Raw genomic sequence first — 27819 nt, 5'->3', positions numbered from 1 at the left:
ATTTCACCTATGAAAGATACTCCTTTGTTTGTAAGTAAAAGCCCATTAAGGTGCATGAGTTCATTTTTAGTAATTTAAAAAAGTTATATTGGAAGCAAGAGTCTTTGACCCACATTGGAAAAAAGGATTCTATCCTAGGAATCAAATAATGTGGCGAGACAGAGAGAGGATCATTTATCTGCACTGTAGCTGTGATATATTAGTGTAATTCATTGCATTGAGCTGTGCTGCTTTCAAGTAGAGGACTCCAGATGTCTTGGCATTCAAAATGGTAGACCCCAGTGTGTGATTTTTACTGCTCAGTTCATTTAGTTGCTCATTCTCACTGATTGTCGGTGTTCAAAACAATCCATCAGGGTAGGAGAAGCAGACGTTGCAGTACTATACAAGCAAGGAGCGCCATGTATGGTATGGAATTTAAAAACTGAAGATGAGGAAGAGAGTGTGTTTTCTTTCTGGATGACAATATAAAGTGTGTTTGTGTGTGTGTGTGTGTGTGTGTGTGTGTGTGTGTGTGTGTGTGTGCTAGAAGACCTTGTGTTTCCAATTGTCACAGATTCTAGGAGCTCCGGATTAGTTGCGAGTGTTCTCTAATTAACTTCACTGAGGCTCCGACAGTTAATTAAGAATTTCAGCATGGTTGCCTCCAATTAGCAAGGGGCAATAGCACTTGTGTTACTGCAGCAGGAAAACAGTATTCCCCTGATATTCACCCTACTAGTGCTTACAATGCACCTTCAATGGGCAAAATGGAAGGAAGCTACGTAGTTCATCTGAAGAAACAAAAGACAGGATGTGTTTTCACTCAATCAAGTCATTTCCAATCTCTTATCAATATCTCATCAATATATCATGTCAGAAACAATGTGGAGGCAGCAGATAATAATCTAGCTTGGTTCAAGAATGCAGAGCACTGGAGTCGAGGGAACCTGAAGTTTATTTGTGAAGGAACAGCGACAGTGCACTGGAAAAGCTAAAAACAGCTAAAAACTTCACATATTGTATGTTTGACACAGCATTACACAAATCTCTACAGCCAGCCAGTATCAGTCATGTTCAAATATAGATGGCAGGCAAGGACCCTCAAGGATGAATCACTACCACCTTTTCATATCTTCCCACTTGAAGTCCTCTGTATTCTCTTACTTACTGTCTTATTCGTTCTATGATCTTTTACTTGAGTCTCATTCTGGGGATTTTCATGCCTATTATATTTTTTATAATGCTGGTTGAAGGTTGTGTGAATATGTAGCAGCAGCCCTCTGGATCACTGCTCCCTCATCCAGCAGATGTGGCGTGCCCAAGAAATTGATTTCACCCGCGCCCCAAAAGGCTGCATGTGTCTTAAATGTGTAATAATTAAAATAACTTCCAGCTCAATCATTGGCCCTGCCTCTCAGACTCAGCCCATCACACTGGTGCAAAGGGATATTTGCACCGGGTAATTGTGGTGGCTGACTTCGGCTCGTCCCAAGGGCTAAGAGAGGGTGGTGGGTATGCAGTGCAGGCTGATTGAATCTTTTGTCGGGTAGGTGAGCTGCACAAGGTCCCTTTTTCCCCCTGGAGGCTTTTTCTGACACTTGTCCTATTCAGCCCCCCTCAGCAGTGGGTGCTGGGACTGACAGCGCCGCTCAGGTCCTGGTCTCTAAGGGACTGTGCAGCATCGATCACAGTCCAGCTCACTGACTGGACCGTTACAGCTGCCGAGGCGATATGCCGAGCTGGAGGAGGAGATGATGGGGGAGGAGGAGGGGATAAGAGAGGAGGAGAGAGGTCTGACACATGTCCACATCATCTATCAGGACTTTACTGTCATCTAGTTGGATAGAGAAACTTTCACTGAATTTGAGTCATGTGGACACCAACAGCCACAAACTGTATATTAAATTAATTTAGTTTGCCATCACGAGGAGGCTGAAAGGTGGTAAATACCCACACCAGGGTCTACAAAATTGCTTACTTGACCTTAAATAAACTTAAACATAAATAAATAGAATTCCTGTCTACTCCCTCCGTCCCCTACCTTTGTTGCTTAATACTTTTCATTGGCTGCATTTCTTCAGCATTTCCTTGTTTGTTGTCAAATACAGATTATTTCCACTGATTACATTAATTCAGTGATGAATTCAACTCTCTGTAAGGCCGTGCAGTGTTTAGGGACATGAGGTTTACTCAGTATTGGTGATCAGTACATTCTGTTCTCTTCAGACACTGTTCTGGCAGTACTCGAGGTCGGCTCCAGTTGCCGTGAAACTCCCCTCACTAACCTCTCCCCTGGCCATCATCAATCATGTGACACATGGGATGAAATCAAGTGGCTCGGTTGCCATCAGTGGGCATCCCTGCATTAACATGACAATTCAAAGGGACCTCCCTGCTAGCAGATGTGTGTCACAATCGCTATGCTTGTGTTTATATGATTTTATTGCCTGATGGTGTGGAGCTTATTTAGACCATTGCACAGAAATCCCAATTCAGAAATGCAGCATTTTGACCGGTGGTGTAGGTAGGTGATGTTTTCAGAGTCTGACAATAGCCATTTGGTGTATGATAATGTGTATCTGTCATCTTTTAGGTGACTACCCAGCACCACGAGCAGTTCTGACGGGTCATGACCAGGAAGTTGTGTGTGTATCAGTCTGTGCAGAGCTGGGCCTGGTCATCAGCGGCGCCAAAGGTCAGTGTACTTTTCAGTCTCCCTTCCATGTCATTGTCATCAGAGAAAAAAAAAGTAAGTCAGTGACACTCGTGCTTTGAGCTGTTATATTGGCATACATACTGTCTATTACAAACCTACTATAGATAGTAGATACCTATAGATAGGTATTCATTTCAATGAATACTCTAGACCTGCATATGTACCTGGCAGCATGCAAATGCCTCACAGAAAATGGCGGGACCAGGAAACTCTCTCCGAGCATGCTCAGTAGTGCTGTAGAAATAACATTGTCCAATTTTAGGAAGACAGAACAATAGATTTTTTCAAGCACAGCTTGCTCACACTTGTGTATGTGTACTCTGTGTGTGTCTCTGTATGTTTTGGTTCTGCAGAGGGTCCATGTCTGGTCCACACCATCACAGGGGACCTGCTGAGGGCTCTGGAGGGGCCAGACCACTATCAGTACCCACGGGTCATCTCCGTGTCCAGCGAGGGCCACTGCATCATCTACTACGAGAGGGGCCGCTTCTGCAACTTCAGCATTAATGGAAAACTGCTGGCACAGATGGAGGTCAATGATTCCACCAGGGTAAGCTGACTTTGACACTAGTATACTCCATAAGAGATGTGGATGTATCTGTGTTCATCTGCAGTATGTCTAAATATGTTTAGATTTGTAGCTGCCCACTATTTCAATCGTTGAGGTACAAATTAAATTGCGTCATTTTGCAAAAATATTGCATTTCCAGTGATTGCTTGATGTTTTAAATTTGGATAAGTGATGATGATTGTAATATGCTACAGGATGTTTATTGGTTGCCTGAAAAGGTAATACAGTACAGTAAAAAAGTTTACTGTATGTTGGTGGATCAAGTACTTTTCATGGCCTGGATCAAAGTACACAGTCCAAAACATCCTTTAACAGGAGAAATATAAGTTGCCCCTGTCAGGTTTTGAGATATAAATATTATTACTAATAATACTATACTATATAATACTCTTACATGCTGCAGCAGGACCACTTTCCCAGGAGAAGACAATAAAAGTTGAAAGTGACATGTTGAACCCCTCTCTATTCCTTCTGTAGGCTATTCTCCTGAGCAGTGATGGCCACAACCTGGTCACAGGTGGGGACAACGGTGTGGTGGAGGTGTGGCAGGCCTGTGACTTCAAACAGCTCTACATCTACCCTGGCTGTGATGCTGGCATCCGAGCCATGGACCTATCACACGATCAAAGGTCAGAACAGGCAGTTGTATGGTAGCAATTTTGAGGCCATAGAAAGAAGAGATGATGTATGCAGAAAGTCATCATAATTAAGTCATTATATACAGGTACGTTTATTGTTTTCATACAGTCCCCATCTAATGAATCCAGGAAATAGACATTATCCCTTATTGATTTCCCATAATGATACTATACCAAAAAGGGGATATCGATAAAGAGAAGCCAACAAAGATTTTTAAGTAAAACGAACTGCACGTCATATCCAAATGGTTTGTACATTTTTGAGTATGAGTAGAACGAGACAGTCCATGATGTTGGCTCTGCTTGGCTTTACAGAATCATTGCGTGGGCTCACTTAGTGACCATGTGCGTGCACATGCGAATGTTCCCACGTCTTCAGTACTGCACTATATGTGTAGGCTGAAGTAAAAAGCCTCATGTTGCCTGTGTTTCATGGCTGTCACTGTGCATTTTAGTTACTGGAATATCCACCATCCTTTACCTTTAAATAGAACCTACAGTTGCCATAGAGACAAAAATTACTGGGGTATCTTCTGCAAATGCACTTATTTTGGATAAACAGACAACAGCGAGCACACATGCACACTGCACAAATCTGTTGGCAGGTCAGCAGCATGTTTTTCCTCAACATTTGCATTCTGCAAGATTCGTCAGGAGTCGTATAATGGGTGCCTGGAAGGCGGCGCAGAGGCGACAGTGTTCGCTCTGGGGCTATAAGCCTGACATCATCATGTGACCCTAGCAGTTAAGAGAGGTTAGAGAGTCAGAAACATTCAAGCTGCACTTTACAGCCACAGGCCAAATCCCCCACAGCACTTACAGACCAGCCCAAAGCAGAGGCCTGGTTCTTAAGCAAATGATCTCTGCACCATCATGACTAACTGCACTACCTGTTAAGGTAAGCAGAGGATGGTCAGATAGAGGATGACATTTGTTAACAGATTTTCCTTTAGTTTTAGTGTAAACTAATTCAGTTACAATCAATTTCCTCAGTAGGTTGACGTTAGGTAACACAAGTGAGCCCTGCTCTGCAGCTCCATTTACAGAGGGGCATTCTGCTGCAGCTCTGTTCATTGTGCTTGAGCATTTAAGCCCTTGGGGTGTAGCAGTATAAGACGACCCTGTGAAATCAGCTGCTTTTCCTACATACCAACCAGCCATGGACACACGAGCAAAGGGGTTGCAAAAGACACTGGGGCTCAATGGTCTACTTCAGTTATCAGAGGAACCCATTAATTTACTGTTACAGCCCCTAATGACCTCTAGTGCTGGTTTCATTCACCACTATGGACATTTTAACAAACTGTTCATATGCATGGAAATTATGTTTAACAATTAACACATATTAATACATGTCAGTTCCTTACTCATAAACACAGCTTTGAATTATGAATACATTAGACATAAGATCATAAAATGACCAATATTGAGATTTAATGTGGGTAGTTTTAGTTTAATTGTAGTTTCTACTTTTCCACATTTTACTCAGTGTATAATCTGTTTGCAGACATTGTGTTTTCATGTTACTTTTTCATGGTTTTGTTGCTCTTCAGGACGTTGATCACAGGCATGGTCTCTGGCAGTATCGTGGCATTTAACATCGATTTCAACCGGTGGCACTACGAGCATCAAAACAGGTACTGAGGAGAGACAGATCCATGCAGCAGGAGGCAGGTGTGGAGGGTTAAGAGGAACGCCTACTAAGCATTGACAGAGCTGTGCTGCAGAAGATCCACAAAGCATGGAGGCGATCCAGTGGGCTGGAGAACATCAGCATGGTGACGCTAACAAGGAACAAGGTGTGCTTACATGTGTTCATCTGGCCTCTAAGGCGAACTTGTTGCTGTTCGTCTGTTGTTGAACAATCTAGACACATTTTCTGTTGGTTTTCATGTCCTACCTGAACACCAGCTGATGCATTTCCCCAACTGAGTCAAGCAGGTCTGCTGTTCTGGGCAAGGAGAGACTGAGGTCAACTTCATTTAACACAATTACTGTTAAGTTAATAAAACATACTTAACGTAAGCTTTTAAGTTCCTGTTTCAAACTGTGAAAATGCAAAACAAAACAAATCCTCTGTTAGGAACATTTATACAACATTTGTATGGCAGATACATATCTCACTTGGAACACTTTTCTAGGATAAAAAAATTTACCTGTAAATATGGACAGTGTAAAGTGTTTCTCTCCTGTAAAAGGCTGAGATAAAGATCTAAATGCTGTTAGACTAGCCACCATGTTACCTACATTTCCATCATGCAAGCAATGCATAAATGTTCAAAATGTCTTCATTGCACTTCAGATATTAGTTGGTTAGTAATACGTGTATATGGCCATTGTTTGCTCATTGTTATTAAGAGTGGTCAAATGTATGTGTACGTGAAAAGACAAAATGTTCATTGTTACTTTGTTGTGTTTGATTGTCTATATGGAAGAAAAGTCAAATTCAGTGTGAGTTTAGTCCTTTGTGAAATTGTTTTTGATCATGTCAGCAAAAAGGATAAGAAATTGAGGAGTATTTTGTTCATTGATGGGAAATAATTACAATTTATTTAAATTGAAGTGGGACATTTGGAACAGCACTTGTCAATAATTTTTTTTGTCATTTCGGTTTCTTACAAAAACATATCCGGAGGTTTAAATACCAGATTTGTTGGATAGTGTCTGATGTTTGTGGTAAAGCTGTAAGACATTTTGTAAAAAGGAAGCGTCATTTTAAAGACTCTAAGATTCTACAATTGTTGGCGCTGCAAACATTAATACGGATACTTGTGTGTTTCAGTTTTTTTAGTTTGCCTATTTTTGCACAAAATGTTTGCTCGTCCATTTTCAATCTGTGAATTCATGAACACCAGTTCATGCTGTAACATCATGCATTGGTAAGCAATATTATAACTTGGTTGCTGAAAAGGTTTAAGGAAGGTTTTTTGCTTTGTGAAAAATGAACAGGATAGTCTTCCAAAAATGACTGGGGTCTATTTTTGGTGATATGAAAGCTATTGTGTTGGGATTTAATTGCAGAAATGAGAAGTCTCTCGCTGTGAGCTGACAATTTAAAATGAACAAAAATATGCAAATTGATTTTGAGTTTGCATTCTGATTTTCTAGTGGTGCTACAAGACACCCACCTACCCAAAGCTTAAGTTTTGCATGCTATGAGCTACTGAAGGCATTGGGTTTACTTTGCTTTCCTGTGAAATCATTTTCATTGTGAATTTAAATTTGTTTGACAAAAATAATTTTGTTAATGACATGATGAAATGAAGCAGTGCATTTTAATTTCATGTAATATATTTTAAGATATTTTATGATTTATATATTTCAGTTGTATTGCCAATTGTTTTTGCATATGTTTTGGGAGAGGTAGGATGTTTGAAGCTTATGTGATTTTATCAAAATTGATAACTGTAAATTCAGCTGCTTTCATTATTTTTGTTGTGTTTTTAATAAAACTGAATAAATATGCCAGTGTCAGGGGAGTATTTCTTGTTGAGCTTTTACTCATGCTCATGTGTGTAGACTGCCTCCAAAACATTCATGCATATATTAATGCACCTCATAATAAAGTAAGTATAACTAGAGCTCAGTAAATGCATGCTATAAATGAGTAACTGAAGGTGGAATTTTATTGAAGATATTATAAGCTTGTGTTTGATTGCACTGCCACCTGCTGTCTCAATTCGCTGCTGCAGATTTAGTGGGTCCACTGTAAGGAGATAAGTCACCGACTCACAAATTAATTAAATCCTTTTTATTCCCATGTTTGGTTTCTTTGCAGAGTACATCGTTGGAAGTTTGCTATTTAACCATAACAATAGATTTTTTTCTCATGAATTGAAAAGAAGTTTATTACCGTTTTTTGTTCTCATTTAGATTGTTTTATAACGTCCTTACATGAATGGAATATGGATGAATATAATACAGCATTCACATTCTCCATCTGATTCCACATAACACTGACATTCCCAGTTGTCTCTGGGTACCATTTTGTCAAACTGTATATATACACATTACGTGTTTTTCAAGCAAACACATTCCCAGAAAGTCACCATCACAACTTGCTTTCCTTGTGCTTTTTGGTTCCCTTCTAGTCAAAAACTTAAAAGCCCTTTTACAACAAAAGTCAGTGGTGTGATGTTACATTTCTGTTAAATTACGTATATACAAGTCTTAACTCAGCTGTGGTATGATTATAGTCTGCTTTAACTGAACTGCATTCACCAAGACAGCACGTACAATGACGACATATGGTTTCATATTCATCTGACAGGCGTATATCAAACAGTAGAAGACCAGAACAACTGATTTAGGATGCATATTAGCACACATGCAGGTTACAGTCTCTAATGAGGGAAGAGGACATTCACATTCATGAATATTTGGTATCTGGTAAACCAATGCAAGTGGTCAGAGGACATACAGTACATACAGTCCACACAGTCTAGTGAGACAGACTTCTTAACTATGTTGTTTGATCTGATTATTAAAAAAAGTCCCACAAAAGTACTGACTGAATGAACAAATGATAAAATAATGGATTTTAGTGGAAGCACTGTTGGCTTTACCAACATTTAACTTGTTTCTTATTTCAGCATGTGAAAGAAAAGGGGTTATTTGCCCCGTCTGATAGACAAGTGTGTCAACTGGCTGTCTATAATACCTGCAACAGATCTATTCTCACTCATTCCAGCATTTCGAGGGACACGTTTAAAAATACTGTGCTCACTGGGCAGTACACCTAATTGCACTTAAATCCACATGTGCCAAGGCAAGGCTTTAAACATGCACTTACTACCAACTACACAGCACTGACATTCATTGGTACCACCACTGAATTACAACCACTCTCACGGACATGTAACAAAACTATCATTTCAATAATCATTTTCAACCACACGTGAGCTGGACCATCAACAGTCAAACATTAGCGCCCTCAATTCTCTTAAAGAAGCTAGCTACACAAACAAATCTGTTCAGTACAGATAATGCTTAAGGTACAATATAGCAGCATGTGTTTTCAGTTTCTTAAGTCCTCTTTAACAGTTTAAATGTGTATGCACCAGAACCTTAAGTACCACAGCAGAGTAATCTAGATGTCGTATAGTAGAAAGGTGACTGTTAATGATGTATTGAGTGAGTTATTGTTAAACAAGCATTTGTGTTTAATGCTCAGTATGATAAGTGACGTGTACTGAACATGTCATATCACAAAATCATGTAATGTAAAATTTAGAAGCTAAGGTTTCAATGTTTTGCATTTACACTTTCCATTAAAAAGCTATGTGCTTCATGAAGCAGGTTGTCTTTCCTGCAGTATACAATATAAACCAGTAGAGGGTTCTAGAGTACTACAATGACCCAATGCTTACGGAGTAAAAATAAGGCTTAAATAGTTCGGTGGCTTTTTTGAAAGAAAAGGGAAAATATATAAAAAATGTTGCATGCTCTTAAGGTGTATTCTTTAATCCAGTGACTAACTTGTCCCTTACTCTGACTAACGCATTTTGTAATTAAAATAAAATAATTATGACTGGGATAAAATAAAATAGGTACAGCCGTCTGTGAATGTCCAGGTCAGGCTGTTAGAAGGGAGAGGTGGGTGAACGGACAGTGTCAACCGAACTTGGGGAATAGTCCTCAGACCCAGAGGTGAACCCAGCGGGGGAGAGGCCGGGATGGGCGCTGTGGGAGGCGCCGGCACCGATACTGTGTGGGAGGTGGGGAGCGAGCTTCACATCCTGGTGGCGTCTTCGTCGGAAAACTTGCTTCTCTTTATCAAGTGCCGTGGTCTGAGAGAGGGTGACACAGCAGCTACGGTTAGGTTCTCCACAAGAACACAGAGATGAGGAGTGGCATCCACTCAACCACCAGTGAGACACTTGGCAAAGGTTAAATGAGCCAGTTTTAGCATGCAGTTGTATCTGAAAAGCTGCATTTGCCTCACTGCTGTTCTCCTTAGAGAGTATGACTTCTTGCGACAGAGAGAGTTTAACTTCATCAGCACTCAAAACCAGGAAAGGCAACATAAGTGTGCCAACTTCAGGTATGCGACATCTTTATGTCTGTGACAGCACTTCTGACAAAGAAACAAAAATGCACTCGTGAAACAAAATCCAGTTGCTCAATACTTCAAATGGACCCTCAAATGCTGTTTGCATTCCGGATAAGTAAATAGATAGGAAAACTGCACAACCAGGCGAGAGGAAACAGCCACAGCACTAGTGAGATGAAGTAACGTGATAAAGTGATGGATCTGGTGAGATAAATAAGGGCGCGGCATGATAAGGAGTCTGTTGAGGGGCAATGGGTCAAACCCTTTTGGGGATGGAAAATGGAGACTGCCAGCACTTTGCCATGGAAGCACTGCATATTAGCGCTATGCTTTGTCATACCTTATCCAGTACATTCCTGGATGCTGGTAGTGGTCCAAAGACCCTGACCTCTGGATGGTAAAGTCCTGGTGCAGCTGAGCAGAGAGAGACGAGCGCAACTCAGAGGATCACCTTAAACTCACAGAATCACTGACCTGAATAGCATTAAGGCGCATAACTCTAAACGTCTGTTATAACTGCTGTGATGAGAAGGAAACAAACTGGCAGAAAAATGTCATGTCACTGTCAACTGACACTCTGTGAACTGTCAGAGAAATATTTCCATTTGGCAACTGACAACTGAGTGCTTGGCTTACCTGCAAAGTAAATAAAAAGGCTAGATACAAGAAATGTAGAGGAATGCAACTTATTTTTTGCCCCAGCAATGGAAAGTAGTGAAAATATAGGCAGTGACTGACTTCCAGAACAAGTTATCCATCTTTCTGCCAATTATACAAATCCAGCTCAGCTTTCAAACTATTCAAGAAATCATATCTACCAAAACCTAGTCATTGTAGGCCAACTATGTTATTCATACGATCTCCTAACAACAGTGCCGACAGTCTAAAAGAGGAGGATGAGAGGCCAGAGCACACACAGGAACACCTGGCAGCAAGAAGCAGATGGACGAGTTGATGTATACTGTGCACAGAATAGAAGTCGCTTATTTATAAATTACAAAAAAAAGATAGATGGGTAATGGATTCATTTACTGCTTTTCGAAAGCAGGCAATGCTAACTTCAACTTAAAAGAATTGTAATGAGATCTTAAGGATAAAGATAAAAAGCTTTTGCACTTAAGCAGCAGGCGCATATGAGGAACACTGGTTCAAAATTCAAAACTGCAGGTGTTTTCAATTTTGAATGACATTCAAAGCATCATTGCTAAAGCACATTCATAAAAAAAAACAGCTGAGCCATAATGTACCAATGCAGAGTTGCATGCAGTGTCAGTGTGTGGATCTGTTCTTACTGTAATGACTGACACTCCTGCTGTGGTGCTGTTGAGCTTGGGCCCGGTGTTGAAGTGCTTCTTGATCTTCCCAGCCACGGGCAGCTGGTGCTCGTTCTCTGACACACCATCATCCTGGAAAATACAAAGAACAAAGCTTCAGAAACTCTGCTGTCTCACACTGTATATTCTTTCTTAGCAGTACTTGTGTGTACATAGGTGATTCTGGTGAAAGGACTGACTTCAAAATGCTGAGCTTACATTGACCCAGGGGTGATCGAGCACCTGCACAGCTGTGTATCTCTGATCCACCTCTACCTGCAGCATCCCAGTGATCAGAGCCTAAAGACAGACATGTTATGTTATGCCATGTCATGAGTATCCAGTATAGCAATGTAGCCTGGGACACCACAGCAACAGATCACTGACAGATTCTGGTGTTTCACATGGAGCATTACAATGGCAGATGAGAGTACTTCCAGACACAAACCTTGGCAGTGTCAGATACATTATCCCAGTATGGTGCAGGGAAATCAAGCAGGCCCCTCAAAATCTGTTCAAAGACAGCCTCCTGGTCTTCACCACTGCTGTAGAAATTAAAACAGGTGTTTTATAAAGCTCAAAAAGTTCTCCAAGTTCTATAAAGTGATAGCATATCATAGACATTTTGACTGATGGGATTTCAACAAATTAAACAGATTGATGTGCATCAAAGTGAACCTCCTGATAAAGGAGCACATACCCACGGAAAGGAGGAAAGCCACACAGCAGTATGTACATGATGACACCAGCTGCCCAAATGTCCACCTTGAGGCCATACCTGTCATTAAAGAGAGACACCAGGCATCAGAGAGACTAAGCACATCTGCAAATAGCAACAGTCCACAAGAATTAATGTGGCTGTTTTTGATTGGGATTATGGTAATTTGTTCTACTTTCTTTCAAATGCCCCAATAATCATGTCTCAGATGATGTAACTCCTCTGACTCACCCAGTCTCAGCGACGATCTCTGGTGCTACATAGGTGGGTGTGCCACACACAGTATAGAGGGGCCCGTTGACGACAGTAGCCAAGCCAAAGTCACCTAGCTTCAGAGATTTACTACCATCGTGGTGTTCATACACCTGTGTAACACACACAACAAGGGAAAGTGAGAACCCGCAAGCAAACGGGTAACCAATTAATATTCATCACTGTGGTAAAGATTCCATTAATGGGCTCGATGTGATAATAAAATTAGGTAACACTGAGTGCAATGAATTTACAAAGTTGAAAAATAACTTGTTGTAGAGTCATACTTACCAACAGGTTTTCTGGTTTTATGTCTCTGTGGACAATATTGAGACTGTGCAGGTACTTGATTGCACTTGCCAGATTGAACAACATACAGCTGGCGTCTCGCTCTGTGTATTTGTTAGAGGAGGTGATTGCATCAAAGAGATCGCCCCCCTGGAGAAAGAGTATTTAGGGTGTGAAAGAGTACCAGTTGCTAGTTTTCTACAATGTTGTACAATGTACAAAGGGCTGATGCAGCTGAATGGTTTTGGGGAATTGACATGAACACTTAATCCATTAACAGAGATCAATTTTGGCAGACTTCTATAAAATTTTCAAAAAAGTTTAAAATAAGATTTTTTAAAAATTGGACTTTCACTGCATTTGATCTTGAAATTTCAATGTAAGAAATAACAAATGTGTAGTACCTTAACCAACTCCATTACAAGATAGAGCTCACTATGGGTGTCCATTTCCTCAATTAAAAGCACAATGTTGGGATGTTTCACACGGCGAAGGATTGACACTTCACTCTGGATCATGTGCTCCTGGGTAATAAAGGAAATTCAATCAAAGCAAAATCTATAAACACTGTATAGTAAGAAGAATGTATACGGATGCATATCAGTGTGAGACTGGGGAGCCTCTTTTCAGTCATTTCAGAGCAAATATGACAAACAAACCAGTTTCAAAAACAAATTTTGAATGACAGTTGAAATAATATTGATATTTGTTAACCTAACTAGGTTTATCTGATGGTGTTATTTAAACAAGAAAAAAAAAATCAAGATTTTAGTCCCATAGAAGATGGCACCATCTGCTGACCAATGAAGAAAATAAAGAAACTGGAATTGAGCATCCAAAATAGAACTCTACCAACATCAAATACCGAAAAGAACTTCTCGAAAATAAATCTGACCAAACTTGGTGGTGTGATAATTTAAAGTAGAGGTAGGTTCACCTTTCCCCTGCATTTATCTTTGCGGATGATCTTTAGAGCATACTCTCTTCCAGTGGATCTCTCCACACACTCTCGGACCACAGCAAAGTTTCCATCCCCTAAAGTCCTCCCCACTTTGTACCTCTCTGTTATGGAGGCAGGGACTGAGGGGTACTCATCCATTGGCTCAGCTGTGGAGCAAAAAATAAGATCTATAATGTAAAAAGGTATAAATAAATAGTCTTTTCCACTATGTTTATGTTTTATGCAATGCCTTGCCTTCACTGCCAGGCCCATCTCCTTCATCCATTGAGCTGCAAACCTTGGTAGAAGCTAAAGAGAGTGAAGAGCCACTGTGTTGAGATCCCTGGAAAGAGGAGACAGCTACAGAGTGAGACAGAAAGACACACTGATGCACTTGTCTTGCACAAACTTCAGAGAAGGAAAAGCTTGTAAAAATGTGATTACAACCAGCTTACACAAAGCCTATTTGTTCCACTTGAGTATGCAGTTTGAGATCAGATAGAAATAAATCAAGCGTGGTGAAACATTGTACTAACCTTTCCACCAGCATAAAGACTGGCGAGAGAAAAATAATATCCTCCGCCACAGCCACAATACCAACCCCAGCCAGCCTTATGATTAATTAATGATGGTATCACTGGATTTCGCTCCAGAGTCGACTGTGCTATGCAGACTCAAATCTGCTTGTCCTCACTAGATCTATGATCATCACAGCGAAATTGTGCTGCCGCAGTACGGATGATCATTTAAAACATAGCTCTAAAGCTTCATAATACATGTACAAACAGAGCTTCTGATGACGGAAGGAGCAGATTTTTCTTAACTGAACTCAAAAACATGTTGTATATGAGCTGATTTTACATCTGTACGCCTGTGTACACAGACCTGCAATCAACCATGCCATCCTCTGATCTCTAATAATATAAAACACCACTAGCAATATTTCCAGTCACATTACTGCACAACAAAAACAGTAAAGTCAATAATATAGCTAGTGGAGGCTCACACATGCTAGGCAATATCCTGAAGGTGAGAAATGTATCAAATAATTCCCATCAATAAACTAGAACGTTTCTGTTTAATTCCATGTCACAAGATTACTTTTGAATATTATTCATTGATAAAGAGAATTGTTAAACTCCTACACAAAACCTCTCTGGTGTGATGAATGTCATATAAAATAAATCTTTAAGACCTTAACATTTACAGGAACATCAATTTTTATTACCTGTCGTCTTCGGAGGCTAGCTGGACTGGTTGGAGAGGGGCTTGGAGACTTTCCAGATCGAGGTGTGGACAGCTGACTGCCTGCAGTGCCATTAGCTGTCGGTACAGCAGGAATGGAAACAAACAACCAGCATAATGATGAAAAGGATAGATCAAAATGTACTTTTTATACAAAGTGTATACGTATGTATATAATCCTATAAAGAATAGTGTGTGAAGCTTTAGAACAATACATTTGCCTTTGTGTCAAGACATAACACACACACACACACACACATTTACCTGAACCAGTGGATGATGGAGACTTGCTCCTGCGCGACATCCCGCCACATCTTGGGGAAGAGAGACCCTGCAAAGAGGGGAGCCGGCCATATGATGCAGACTTTGCCACCCTGCATTCTATAGAGAAAGAAAACATAAAAATGTACACTGCTGCAGAAACATTTTCTACCTCTTTCACTCAGCTTTGAGTCTGTGACAATTTGAGGTTCTGTGTTAGTTTCAGAATAATTTAACATTTGTAAAAAAAGAAAAAAAAAACACAAAACCTGTGTAAGTACTGTACAGCATCATTAATAGGGACTATTTTCTCTCAGGTTCAATAACCTAAAAGCACTGCGCCACAAACTGTGAGTGATAACAACCTGTCTATTTTGTCCTGCACATTGATCAAAAAAAACACACACACACACACACACACACACACACACACACACACACACACACACACACACACACACACACACACACACACACACACACACTTTATACCACAACTATAAAACCAGGTCAAGTGAATGAATGAAGGTAATGATAATGTCAGTCATATCATCTGTATTCAAGGCAAAGCAAATTTGTATTTCAGTCTGTCTCCTTACCACACCTGCAGGTGTCTTTATAAATGGAAAGTTTGGCTGCTCCACAGTATATGGTGTCATACCTGCTTGATAAAGTCTGGCCTATACATTTTAAACACAAAGATTTGTAGTGACAAAAGGTGACAGTGTATGAGGTAGCAGGAACACCTCATACTGTATATTAGTACTACTTCTAAGAATGAGCAGGAGCAGTAACAGCAGTAGAAACAATAGACGTAGGAGTAGAAACTTGCAAGAAGCACAACATTAACAGTTCCACATGTTTGGAATATTCAGTGTTTAGTTGGGCCACAAAGGAGGATGGTTTATTAAAAAGCTATTTACAGTACCACGAGTCAAAAACCTGCGTAGCCACATCAGGCAAACAACACAAAACCTGATATCAGTCCTACGCTCTCCCCATCAAAGCCTGATATAAATGAAAATACACTTACCACTTTCATCCAAGTTGAAGTCATCCTGATAACGGAACTTCTCAGGGCCACAGGCAAAGAAAATATCATCTTCCCCAAAAAAGTCCTGTAGGCTAGTGATCTGTTAAAGATGGAGAAGTTTCTGTCAGTTACTGTACAAAAACACATTTGATATGTAATGTATACTTTCCCCAGCGATACTGTAAATCTTATTAACGAGAGAGTACTGCTGTCTGGAAATATCTGACACATACCAAAATAAATAAATAAAATAATCTAGAAAGCAACATTAGTGCAGGGATTATTTTTCAATCAGTGCACAGACCTGCACACTGACACTATATGTTGCTGTACTTCCTAGCCAGTTTTGGACTGCTTTCAAACTGTAATGGAGCATCCTGGAAGAGATTCAGTAACATTTCAGTGTATGAAGGCAGTGACAACATCCACAGAAATACCTCAGAGAGCCATATAGTTTTCAGACAGCATATTACCATGGCAACAATGAAATCCATATTAAATAGAATGAATGAAATGCACCAGCTCACGCTTGATGTCATATTTGTATATTCTAAAGGATACAGGATACAGTTTATTCTACAATACACAGCAAATATAGTATACACAGTACTAGATATCCTACATCAAAGGTCCACACAACAACACTGTAAACAACATCACTATGACTTTGCAGTAACTTAATCAACAAACAACTTTTTTTAAACCTTGACCATGATTCGTCATATTTGGGAAAATCTTCCTGAATCTTGATTATCTAAATGTCAGTACAGACGTACTCATCTACTTTATTGATCCACATGCAGGTCATCTCAGTGTACAAGAGAGTTAATGACATAGGATTGCAGTTGAGCAGACACTCTAATTGAATACTAAAAATGGTACATAGGGAAAATGAATGCTACAGTGCGGACAGCATATGAATAATGGAATTAACATTTCTTTCTACTGGTGTATCAGCATGGCTGCATATGAAAACCTCTCTAGGGTAACTACAAAGAAAACAAAAGCTTCTTTTAAACCTGTTGGATTTTATTCAGTTCAGTCTGACAATGGCATCTGCCATTAATTAAATTGCTTCCATTCCTTGTGAGAGATTAAAATAATTGCCCTCTATTGTCTTGGACTATTCAATATAAAACAATGTTAACATGTTTTTAACATCAGTCATCCATTCAGGGAGCCAATCATGTCAGTGAACATATTGTTCTTCAATTGGAAACATTTTCACAATTTACTGGATCTTTTAGGCCAAATCTGATATGTGATGGCATAACTTAAGGTATTACAAATTGAATTCACAAAATAAGCCTAGATGTGAAATTGTAATACACTGTTGGTGGTATGAGGTTAAATGTTACCTGGATGGCTTTAATGCTTAAGAACTTTTGTTAAAATACTATAACAAGGTCACCACATTGATCTCAATAATAAAACAGAGAGAAATATAAATCATAATCACCTTCACTTTTCTACAAAAGAGAAACTAGATGACTAGATGAGTTGCTGCATCTGCCGCTCTCATTAATACAGAAGCCCATCACAGTGGATGCCCTTCATAAATAAATGAAGATGCTGATGGAGTCCTGACCTTCTCCTCAAAGGGGTTATTGATGTGCTTAACTACAGCAGTGTGCCAGAGAATGTAGAGCTCCTGTTTTCATTTCCTTTACAGCGGGGTGGACTCAGCAAAAACTCTGTCAACAAAAATGTGATCCCATATTGATATTAGTTATCAAGTGGAAATTAATTGTATTGAATTAGCTTTCAAGTTAGATGTGACTGATTATAAATTATAGATCATGTATAAATGATAGATAATTCGAAGGGTTAAATGTTGCTATTTATTAAAACAAAGCAAGTCAAGTGCAGATAGTCACCCAACACCTAAATTGTGTTCCTACAATGTTGAGAAAACTGAAAAAACAAAACAGCCAATTGCAAACATCTAATATGTACATACATTATTAACTCTCTCATTATCAAGACCCAAGGAGAGTTCAGCAGGAGTCTAATGAGATGACTTAAGTGCTTAGACAAAAGGCCGGCAAAGAAGGCCGGACAAGAAAGCCACCACAGTCGGTCAACCTGGCTGCCCTCTAACCATGTATTAAATGCTATGTTATCATTCTCCTTAGTTATGATGTGCCAATATTCTGGTTTCCATTGTACAAATCTCAGATTATTTTAAAAGAAATGTATGTTTAAAAATAGTCAATAATTAAGAGAATACAGTATATGCAACGTTGATACTCTTTACCCAAAAAAATGAAATGCTGGATTATCCACCAACAAAAAGGGATTGGTTTATCAGTAGCCTGCAGCAAAATTACCTCCAAACAGCCAAAGGTCATTTAGCCATGAAATCTTAGCCATGAAATAAAGATTAAGCACAGAGGGGGACTTAATATGGCCCTTTTCACCATAGACTCCTCACTCTGACAGCCCCTGCCCCCCACCCCTCCCCCGTCCAAAAGAGTGCGAGATCCCAAAGGGAGGAGAGCCGCATAGCCGTTGCCAAGGAGACCAGACAGAATCACAGATGAGTTTGAGACGATGAGAGGGACACGGCTACTTTAAGATCCACTGTCAGATCCTATCTGGAGCACTGAACATTACAAACTGCAGACAATAGAACAATGTCACCATCAGTCTAGGTAAGAAGGAACAACATAGAACACCTTGTCACTATGACGTTTGTGAGTTAAAATCTGGCTTCAGACATTTGGTGGATGTCATCCCTTATAACTATCCCTATCTCTGTCTTAAAACAGTCTAATAAAAACAAAAAAAATGGCTAGAAGTTTAAAGTTAGAATAAGCAAGGTAACAAGTAAATCTGACAAGAAAAAAGTGACATTATTCATCAATAGGACCATGGAATTAGATTTAGATGGTTGCTACTGGGGGTGAAAGCCATTAACAGGGATCTAATCAATGGTGCACACCCTCTTAACAACAACGTGTCCAACTTAAGAGTGACAAAATAAAGATTGCTTCATGTAAGATAGAGCTAAAATGTGTATCCCTGATTTCATTAGAGCCACTCCACACCTTTAAATAAGAGTTGCATATTGTTTAAAACAAACTTATGATAGAACAGCAAAACTAGGGCAATCATGAATGTGTTGCTTTATATTGATTACTTATGCCTGCTAGCTCAGTGACACAGCAGCTCCATCAGGCATACCATCCCCCTAACAAACACACACACAAACACTCCTTGCAGTTCTGGAGCATCCTGTGCAAATATTGATCGTCAGGGTTTTATCTGTGATTTTCTGAAGCAAGTGTTGCTCCTGAAGACAGAAAGCACAATGGGAGGTATGCATGCTACAGAGGCTAATCAATCTGAGCTAAAACAAATCTCTACCAGTGGACAGGTGGAGCTCTCCAGGGTACTGAATCTCTACTTTGAAGTGGAAGACTGAACACAGCAGCCAGTCACTCAGCATGTCAGGGAAAAACATGACGCATCATCACATGTAATTTAAATGGTTCCAGTTCATTTTGCATGAGCTGCCCTTATGTACAGTTTGAGAGCATGCTTTATTTGCTTTTTTACATTGTAGTAATTAGTTTTCAGGAATCAAGGTTCAATTATTTGCTGTAATCTACATGATTTCCATAATTTACTGTATGTCCGCATACTCAGAAGAATGTCCAGTAGAAAGAGGACAGGATGTAAAACTGTATTCACAGACATACATAATCCAAGATTCAAATTAGGTCTGCAGCAGAATTTTGTGACATTACTGCAGTTGCTGCAAAGACAGATATGAGTAACAGCTGTCTCAATAAGTGCAAGTCAGCACTATGAGGACACCCATAAGGACATAACCACAACCCAAACACACATTAATGAGCCATTACACTAGCCCACACATTTACAGCATCATTCCTGATCACAATGTCCTAGTCTTGAGTTTCTATATTTAGAACCCTTAGTAGTTCTAACAATGTCTGATTTTCAAAAAGGCTTGCTTGCTGATATGACAAAATGTGTCACCATAACACTGGACATGTCATATAAGATGACTTTGAAATATTACATAACATGATATATTGTATATCAACATATGTAAAAGTTGGGTTAAATTACCAACTGATGATCATGAAGTAGGATTGTCATAACACAACAATATGTTAAATTAATGCATACCATATATTTAGTATCAACATAGCTCACAGTACTCATTAAAAAAGTAAAGTTTCAGCAGTATTCTAATTTAAGTACAACAGCAACTTTAGCTCAAGCATAATTAGTAGCCCCTCAGAACAAAAGGAGGATAACTGAGAAAATTTCATCTCTCTACCAAATGCAGTGGGACACTGAGCAAGTTACTGTTCTATGTTTAAGAGCCAAGTCACAGCAGTAGGTGAGAGGAAAGCCAGATAGCCTCCCTATCTCCTTCATCCTTCTCTCTCCCCTTTAGTCACAGAGAAAGGTTTGAAAATGGCAGGGTTTGAGAATTACTTATTTTTCCAACAGCAAAAAAAGCAATGGTTAATTACTAGTAATAGTAAGAAATGTGCCATACACAATTCACTATGTTACATTCATACCAAAAGGTAGTTAGCCTGTCTATTGTTAAGAAATATTTTAAAGACTATGTCCGTCACATTTCCTAAAACAAAAACTAAATGCCTACTTTTATTTTAATGTCACCGGATTGCAGGAGGACATCATTTGTTCATCATTTTAGGTTACTTCGTGAAATCAATGTCAATTGATTTTCTACAGAGGCGAATAGCCACTATGCATCATGCAGAAATGACATCTGTGGTATGAGCAATGGAGATGCATTGTGGGCACACACACAGGCCAAACCAAGAAATGGTAGAGTCAAGGTCAATATGAAGAAATGAATTGAAAAACACAAAATGGCACATGAGGCACCATGATTTTCATAACCACTTCCACTGTGTCTAATTTCTAAAGTATAAATGGGCTGTTTATCACATCCATCATTTTACCACAGAGAATTAAACCTCAGATTTCGTGCATTTTTTGTCAAGCCAGGCTCTGTCCTCGGGTGGCTGTGTTGACATCAGTTTCAACAAGAAGTGTTGACTCTTAACATACAGAGTTAGCGGTGTGCATAATACAATTACAGTGCAGAGCCATATCCATTAGACTCAGTCATGCAAATATTCTCTGCTTCATCCCACGCAACAGCAGGATCACACCAGGCCATGACATGTTTTCTCGCCTCAAAGGGCCCCGTATGCAGGGTGTCTATTCCTCTACCATTTTCTCTCTACCTTATGTTTGTACTACTTTCAGTGTGGGTAATGTTTTATTAATAATCAGTCATCTGAGGTTTATAAAGTGCAGCCCAAGATCTTTGTTGTGTCCATTTGGCCAAGTTAAACCTCACTCTCATGGCAGAACACCATTACAGAGTGACTCAGCAGTATGGCGGGATTACAGCCATCAAACAGAGCAACCCGCTAAGCAGATCCACTAATAGAAACTGGAGTCCAAAATAAATTTGAATAAACAAGAAATCACATAAACCATCTGGCCATTACTTTTGCAGTAGAAGAATCCAGAGGGATAAATGTGACTGAATGCTTGTGTCATCAAAAATTCACTGATACAAGTAATAAGAAATACATAACAAGCAGTTATACCATTCATGTAAATATATAGATTGTGTTTCTTTTATAAACGGTGTTGGTAAAATTTCCAAACTGGCAAGAATTAATTGTTTCCATGTCATTGCCTCAGGACCAAAAGCACAAGCAGGTCATTTACCAAAGGTTAAACAGCCATGAAAACAGACCTTTTGATGCCAATGGGCAGCTTATTTGGCCATCTGGAGCCACAACATGACAAAAAGCACAAAAAGCAAGAAAAAGTAGAGCACAGACCTGCACTGCCAAGCACATAACGCAACAGCTTATTATGAAGAAGGTATAGATGACAATAAAACCACTAAACTGAAGATCTGGCAATATCTGTGACACAGACAAATGCAGAACCAAAGAAATAAATTCTGATGTTTTATTTTGACACAATCTACACAATAGACATCTACCTTTGATCTATGGCAATTTCATATCCATTTATGCTTCTCTAAACAATCTGTATTCCAAAAATAGATTTGCTTTGTGGTGAGAACATCCCCAACTGTTCCCTGTAAACACCATTAGAGAATGGGTTCTATCCTGGGATTACACCTCAGCCATGTGCTCCATCTTGCCGCCATGTGTATAATAAGGCTGACAGACCAAGCACTGCATCTATGAGCCCTCTCACACTACACCTACAGTCCTGACATCACTACTGCACCGCTCTGCCGCAGAGGCTGTTCCTTAGCAACCAGCTCAGGAAACCATGTCACCATAGAAACCATCAGAGGGGGAAAGAAAAAAAACTCATTTTGTGATAAGGTTACTAATATAGAGTACAGGGGATGGAGTTAGGTTTAGTTAAAGAGCTGATTATTTCTGTGGGATGTTTTGCAACTCACTTGTCAATTCTATGTACCACTGAAGTGTTGTCCATCGATATCAGCACAAAAAGCAAAGCCAACATCCCCCCGTAATTGGATAATATCAAGAACGTTAATTAATGTATGAGTACAACGTGGTGTGAAATAAGTCACTTGCTTCAAGAATTATCAAAGTCAGTATAAGCAAAGGATAATAATGTAAATAATGACTTCCCAGAAAGTTCAATTCAATGCATATATGTATACTGTATATATGAAAAGAGAATGCAAGCAGCCTGATAATTAGGTGCCAAGTGACTGATCAGGTTGCCTGTCTGGTACTTCCTCACTAAGTGAATATCCATTCAATAGTGTGCTACTGTTTTATAGGAATATGAGATGGAGTCCTAGAAACCTATTTTTCGTAATACATTTAGCAAATATTCCCAGTTGACTTTGAACCTACTGGGCTGTCTCTCCCTTTGGGTAAAGACACAATTCTGACAGACATGAATGAAGAACAGAACAGACCACCTCTAATGTCAGAGGCAAAGTTCAATTTCTTCTCAAACCTCAAAATTCACTCACTGTGCTGGATAAACTCAGCCTGCGATGAAATGTGCACCAAATCTGTCTTGTGCAGCGTGCTGAGGTAAGCTTCCCATATGAGATACAGTGCCACAAATGGGAAAACAGAATGGGGAGAGAATATTTAAACTAAACTAGCGGAACACCCGTCTCCACAACCAAACGTATCTTGGTACAGCACACAGCCTATGAACAGATGCGCAAAGGTCATGCCAGTCTCCTTTGACTTCAATCCAACAAAAGCATCCTCCCCTCTTCCTCTCTTGTGAGCAATTAATGTATCAGTGGTGGAGAAAAAGGCATAAGATAATGGCACTCTCTCAGGTATAGAGCACTTAAGGTCGTCCTGGCTGCTTTGTTCTATGACTTTCAGATGCAAACGTTTTGTCACAGTGCTTTAGTTTGAAATAAGCATACAGTAAATAAGCAAATTAGAATACTGCGTGGGTTAATGTATGTATTTTTTCAAAAATGCACATTAATTAATGTTATTATGTAATGGCTACAGATGTGCATCCAGCCCAACCCAACAGTGTTACTATGTCAGATTGAATGCGATATTCACTGAGAAGTTCATCAAGCAATTTATCCCACTTTAACTAACTTTAAGTTTGCCACCAACTGTGCACTGAATGGCACAGTTTTGCATAGTATACAACCGGTAACACATATGTTTAATGCTTCCTCTCTGAGTAGGGGGAACACTGAAAGTCATGCATAGACAGAGGATGTGACTTTTGCAAACTTAAGTACACACACAACGACTCTGTCATTACATTCACCACAATGTATTGCATTCTTATTTTCTGAATTTCAAGTAATTGAGTTTTCCTAGACCTTTTTAAATTATAAGAAGAAAACTCCAGAATATTTTATCTATCCTCTTATATTGGCAGCTTTTTGATTTCGTTTTTGGTAAGCCATTGCCTAATTTGAATGTTCTCCAGTGTACCCTACTTGGAAACATGCTTTTGTTAATATTAGCACCTACCATCTTGCCGTCAACGGTGTATAGCCTTTTGACGACTCCAGAGTCCAGCTTAATGGCGTCTGTTATGTCAGTCATGACTTGCTCAAAGGAGTGTGCAGTCTTCTTGTTGAGCAAGATCCGTACGGCCTTGCGAGGCTTTACTCCACTGCGGACAATAGTTACCAGTTTAGGCTTAATAAAGTCCTTGCTCTCCCTGGCGTCTGGCCATCCAGTCTTGGCACTACCAAGGGAAGAAGGGTCACGGATGGACACAGCAGTCCTAGCACCAACTGACCAGTTGGGATTTACATTCTTTGTGTAGTCCACCTTCTTGTAGGGCTCTATGGATGCACAGACATAGCTCTCTCCTGCAGAAAATCAAAACACATTGAGATATCCTATTTGCCCACAAACAAAAGCACTTGGAAGATAAAAAGTAAAGATCACAGGATAGTGTAACATTGACTACTTCTGCTCTACAAGACTAAGGAATCATGCATTTTGTTTTTATCTGCATTAGCTGTTAATTTTTGGGAGTTAGTGACTTAATTGCTTCGCATTACTCAATGTAAACCAAATCTGGGGCAAACTTACAACAATTCAGGAACACTACTCACCCTCCACCAGCTGGTCCATGTTGGTGATCTTTGTTGTCCCATCAATGGTATATATGGTCCGCACCCCTTGTGTCAAATTGACATTATCTGACAGAGATCTTGTGAGGTCAGCCAGGAGTGCTTCTATGGACCTAAATCTCTCCTGAGAAATGGCATACACAATCCCTTTGAAGTAGCGGTCCCCATTGCGGTAGAAACGAATCTTCTTGGCCTTCTTTTCTGAGCTCAGTGCTTGCAGTGTCCTGGTTCTGTACAGGCTGCAGTGAGCACTATGAGTGGGACTGGGGAGCCCATTCCCTCTTGAGCCTCTTCGGGTATATCTCTGAGCCTTGTCCCGCTCATCAAAGTGCTCCAGCTCCATGACTGTGCAGTGCTATTACACCCTAAATAATACAAGAATTCTTACTATTTGAAGAAGCTCTTTAACTTACATTAGAGTAATTAGGCTCTCTGTCAGTCTAGTTGCTTTCACTCCTGATACAGCACTGATGCAAGCTTATTTGCTACCACTGATGCTCATACACACATTATGAAGTAACATGTCACACCCATTTCATGCTCCCTGGTGTGTCTCAATTCAATCTTTATATCAATGCAGTAAGTTCTCATGCATTTGCACATCAACAGTATATGCTTGTTTAGGGATCGTGACTGAAAGCATATTGTAATAGGTAAACAAGAGAAATCTGTATAATATAGGAAGAAAACGGTAGAGAACATTTGGATTTTCTTTTTCTGGTGCAATCGCTCTTACCTTTGAGGTGAGGACAGATGCAAAACAACGTGTATCTGTAAACGGAACTTGTCTCAATGAATCATTTATTCATTTGATGCCTTAGATGAACCATGCGTCCCTTTGTTGCTCCTGTGATGGTGCTCTGCCTGCCTGACTGCCTGCCGTGTGTCTACTCTGCTGTGTGATCACATGCAGAGAGGAGGCAGGGCTGCAGCCGGTGTCCTCCACCCTCCCCTACTTCCCTGCCATTGCAGTGATTTACACCGGACCGCTCGGGTGTCAGCACTCCTCGTGCACGTAGCTGTCAGAGCGCGCCTTCACAGAAACCTCTGTGCGTGTTTATGTGATGCGCGTTTACGTTGAGGATGACCTGTTTAAATAACCTCAAAACATGGAATATTTACGTATTAATAAAAAAAATAATAATTATCACCATTCACTAATTAGCTCACAACCACAGAACATTTTCATTTCCGGTTGGCCGACGGGTGTTTCCCAAACACATTTCACCATAGCAACAACATGCTTCATGCTAACCTTACTTTACCAGCTAGCTAGCTAGCAAACGGAAACTCTATGGGTTAAAGTGACAAACAAATATTTTAAATATATATTTTAAACTATATAGTCTTCAGTTCAAAGCTAAAGCATTCGCTGCTGGTAAATACGTATTAACCCTTTACACGCTGGGCTTACAGAATGAACTAATAATGCACTACAAACTTTGATGTCGCTTCCTATCTGGCCTGTTGTGTGTCATACAGGTGTAGGTGATTAGCTGGTTCAGACACACCCCAGGCGCGTGGATAAGCGTGATGAGCGGCTGAAGGACGCATTCCACACGGGAACTAATAAACATCACTTGAGTATGGGCAGAAGAGCACCTAATGGGTAATTTGCACGTGTTTTTGTATCAAAATCATCACAGCAGACTGTCATACTTAGTTTCATCGGCTTACATCTTGCATGAATAATTGTTGTAGGAGTGCATCTAGGACACATACTTTCATGATACTTTTTTGAATTTGTTCAAACTGATGCAAACAATTACTTTATTATTGGGCTTTTATCCAGCTGGCCTGCTCAATACATAATTACTTAGCCTCCAAGTTTGAAAGGTTATTTCCAAAAAGTCACAGTTTGCTGATCAGGCTGTCCAACTAAAAGATCTTAAAATAATGGACAAACTTGTGACTTGTTGAAAAGTTGACTTACTTTTCCTCTTACTTTAACGACTTTTACTTTGATCTTATTTGGCAAATTCGTGATATTGGTCTGTATAAAAATAACTGACATGACTAGGACACTTTTTATCTTCACTTGTTTCAACCTTAATATATAAATCAACTGTTTTGAATATAAATTAGACATCAGTGTGTTGTGTGGATTCAGGTCCAAGGATGAGTCTCAAGATGATCCTACTAGAGGGAAATATTACCTCTCTTCTGAAAAGGAAAGTGAGCTCCGGGTTTCTCTTCATTCTCGCAAGGAACAGAAACGGAGGTTGGACTTAGTCGATTCCAGATTGTGTTATCAAAGCAACTGATCTGCTGAAATTGTTGTGTTTTCTGGTCAGTCATGGGCAATTTGTACGTTGTTATGTTCCAGTGTGTCATAATCCTAATTTGGAGAGAATTAGTTGAGTGGTGACACTGTATCAACAATACCTTGTGACTCATGTTTACTGTACAAATACACATGTTTTTGCATGTTTTCCCAGGCTTCAAATCAGAACATCTTGTCGACGCTTGTGTGAACTTCTGCCCTTTGTCAATGGTCAGTTAGACACAGCAACCACATTAGAGCTCACTGCAAGGTACATGAGCTACCTGAAGGAGACTCTGCCTCCAAACATTCTGTCTAAAGTAGGTCTACTGCACCCTTTTAGCAGCGTAGAAAGCCAAACTTTTTATGTGATCATTTTCATTACATAATATCTTGTTTTCTCCAGGTTAATAAAGCAGTTGAGGAGAATGTGAGCGGTTCATGGGAAAACACACAGAGATCACAGAAGAAACGGTACAAACTGTGCTAGCCATAAAGTTAATAAGACTGGGGAAGTAAATTTTTTTGCTTTTTAAATTAAGATTTTAATAGCAAAAGTGGGGATTATTGTTTTTCCCACAGAAGAACAGTCAGGCTAAAGAGGAATACTTCACAGAGAGAAAAGCCAGCTGCTAAGAAGTCAACTAAGGGTATGATTTATTTACTAAATTTTATTTCCTTTCTTCTTCTTTCTTCTTTTGTCTGTCGATGCAGCTGTGTTGACTATGCCTTGCAATCCTGGGATAACAATTGTCAAATAAATGAATTACATTGTTTGAGAATCTTTCCTGCAGGGAGTTTGTTAACATAGTATTTGATTTCAGATCATGTCTCAAGAAGATGCACTCAGCAGAAGATCTGTAAGCAAGTAAATCAGCCATCTATCACAATAACCAATCCTCTGACAATGGATCAAAT

General features: G+C 39.7%; 2 protein-coding genes across 8 annotated transcripts in view; one reads left to right on the top strand and one right to left on the bottom strand.

The window, feature by feature from the left end:
• nbeab (neurobeachin b) overlaps nucleotides 1-5551 on the top strand; it is a 188961-nt gene extending 183410 nt beyond the window's left edge. For all 4 annotated transcript variants that reach the window (XM_070906391.1, XM_070906390.1, XM_070906393.1 and 1 more), the window contains 4 exons: nucleotides 2576-2677; nucleotides 3052-3248; nucleotides 3747-3898; nucleotides 5461-5551. In XM_070906391.1, coding sequence (XP_070762492.1) covers nucleotides 2576-2677; nucleotides 3052-3248; nucleotides 3747-3898; nucleotides 5461-5551 — 542 coding nt within the window. The remainder of the gene's footprint in view (nucleotides 1-2575; nucleotides 2678-3051; nucleotides 3249-3746; nucleotides 3899-5460) is intronic.
• Nucleotides 5552-9489: 3938 nt separating this feature from the next.
• On the bottom strand, nucleotides 9490-24981 carry LOC139285023 (serine/threonine-protein kinase DCLK1-like). 4 transcript variants are annotated; one of them, XM_070905448.1, is made up of 16 exons: nucleotides 24621-24981; nucleotides 24025-24371; nucleotides 16010-16109; nucleotides 14980-15096; nucleotides 14699-14793; nucleotides 13732-13813; nucleotides 13468-13637; nucleotides 12935-13054; nucleotides 12534-12680; nucleotides 12222-12355; nucleotides 11973-12050; nucleotides 11721-11817; nucleotides 11492-11572; nucleotides 11252-11365; nucleotides 10300-10373; nucleotides 9639-9696 (listed from the first exon to the last, which is right to left on the bottom strand). In XM_070905448.1, exons 1-16 carry the CDS (start codon nucleotides 24979-24981, stop codon nucleotides 9639-9641), a joined length of 2175 nt encoding a protein of 724 aa, XP_070761549.1. The 4 variants fall into 4 exon arrangements, with proteins under 4 accessions (XP_070761546.1, XP_070761547.1, XP_070761549.1 ...); XM_070905447.1 differs by having other exon boundaries at nucleotides 13726-13813; nucleotides 14986-15096; XM_070905445.1 differs by lacking the exon at nucleotides 10300-10373 and having other exon boundaries at nucleotides 9490-9696; nucleotides 13726-13813.
• Between the last annotated feature and the right edge of the window lie 2838 nt (nucleotides 24982-27819).

Source organism: Enoplosus armatus, chromosome 5 (assembly GCF_043641665.1).
Source record: "Enoplosus armatus isolate fEnoArm2 chromosome 5, fEnoArm2.hap1, whole genome shotgun sequence".
In the NCBI taxonomy this organism is placed as follows: domain Eukaryota; kingdom Metazoa; phylum Chordata; class Actinopteri; order Centrarchiformes; family Enoplosidae; genus Enoplosus; species Enoplosus armatus.
Note: the sequence above shows the minus strand (reverse complement) of the source record. Positions and strands in the feature narration are given on the sequence as shown.

What these genes read in the sequence shown, in the direction of transcription:
- LOC139285023 (XM_070905445.1), bottom strand. Translation starts at nt 24,981, where the DNA reads ATGGAGCTGGAGCACTTTGATGAGCGGGACAAGGCTCAGAGATATACC. An exon ending in CATGGACCAGCTGGTGGAGG is followed by an intron (nt 24,372 to 24,620) that starts GTGAGTAGTGTT and finishes GATTTTCTGCAG; the next exon opens with GAGAGAGCTATGTCTGTGCA. An exon ending in TCGATCACCCCTGGGTCAAT is followed by an intron (nt 11,366 to 11,491) that starts GTAAGCTCAGCA and finishes TGTATTTTCCAG; the next exon opens with GATGATGGTGTGTCAGAGAA.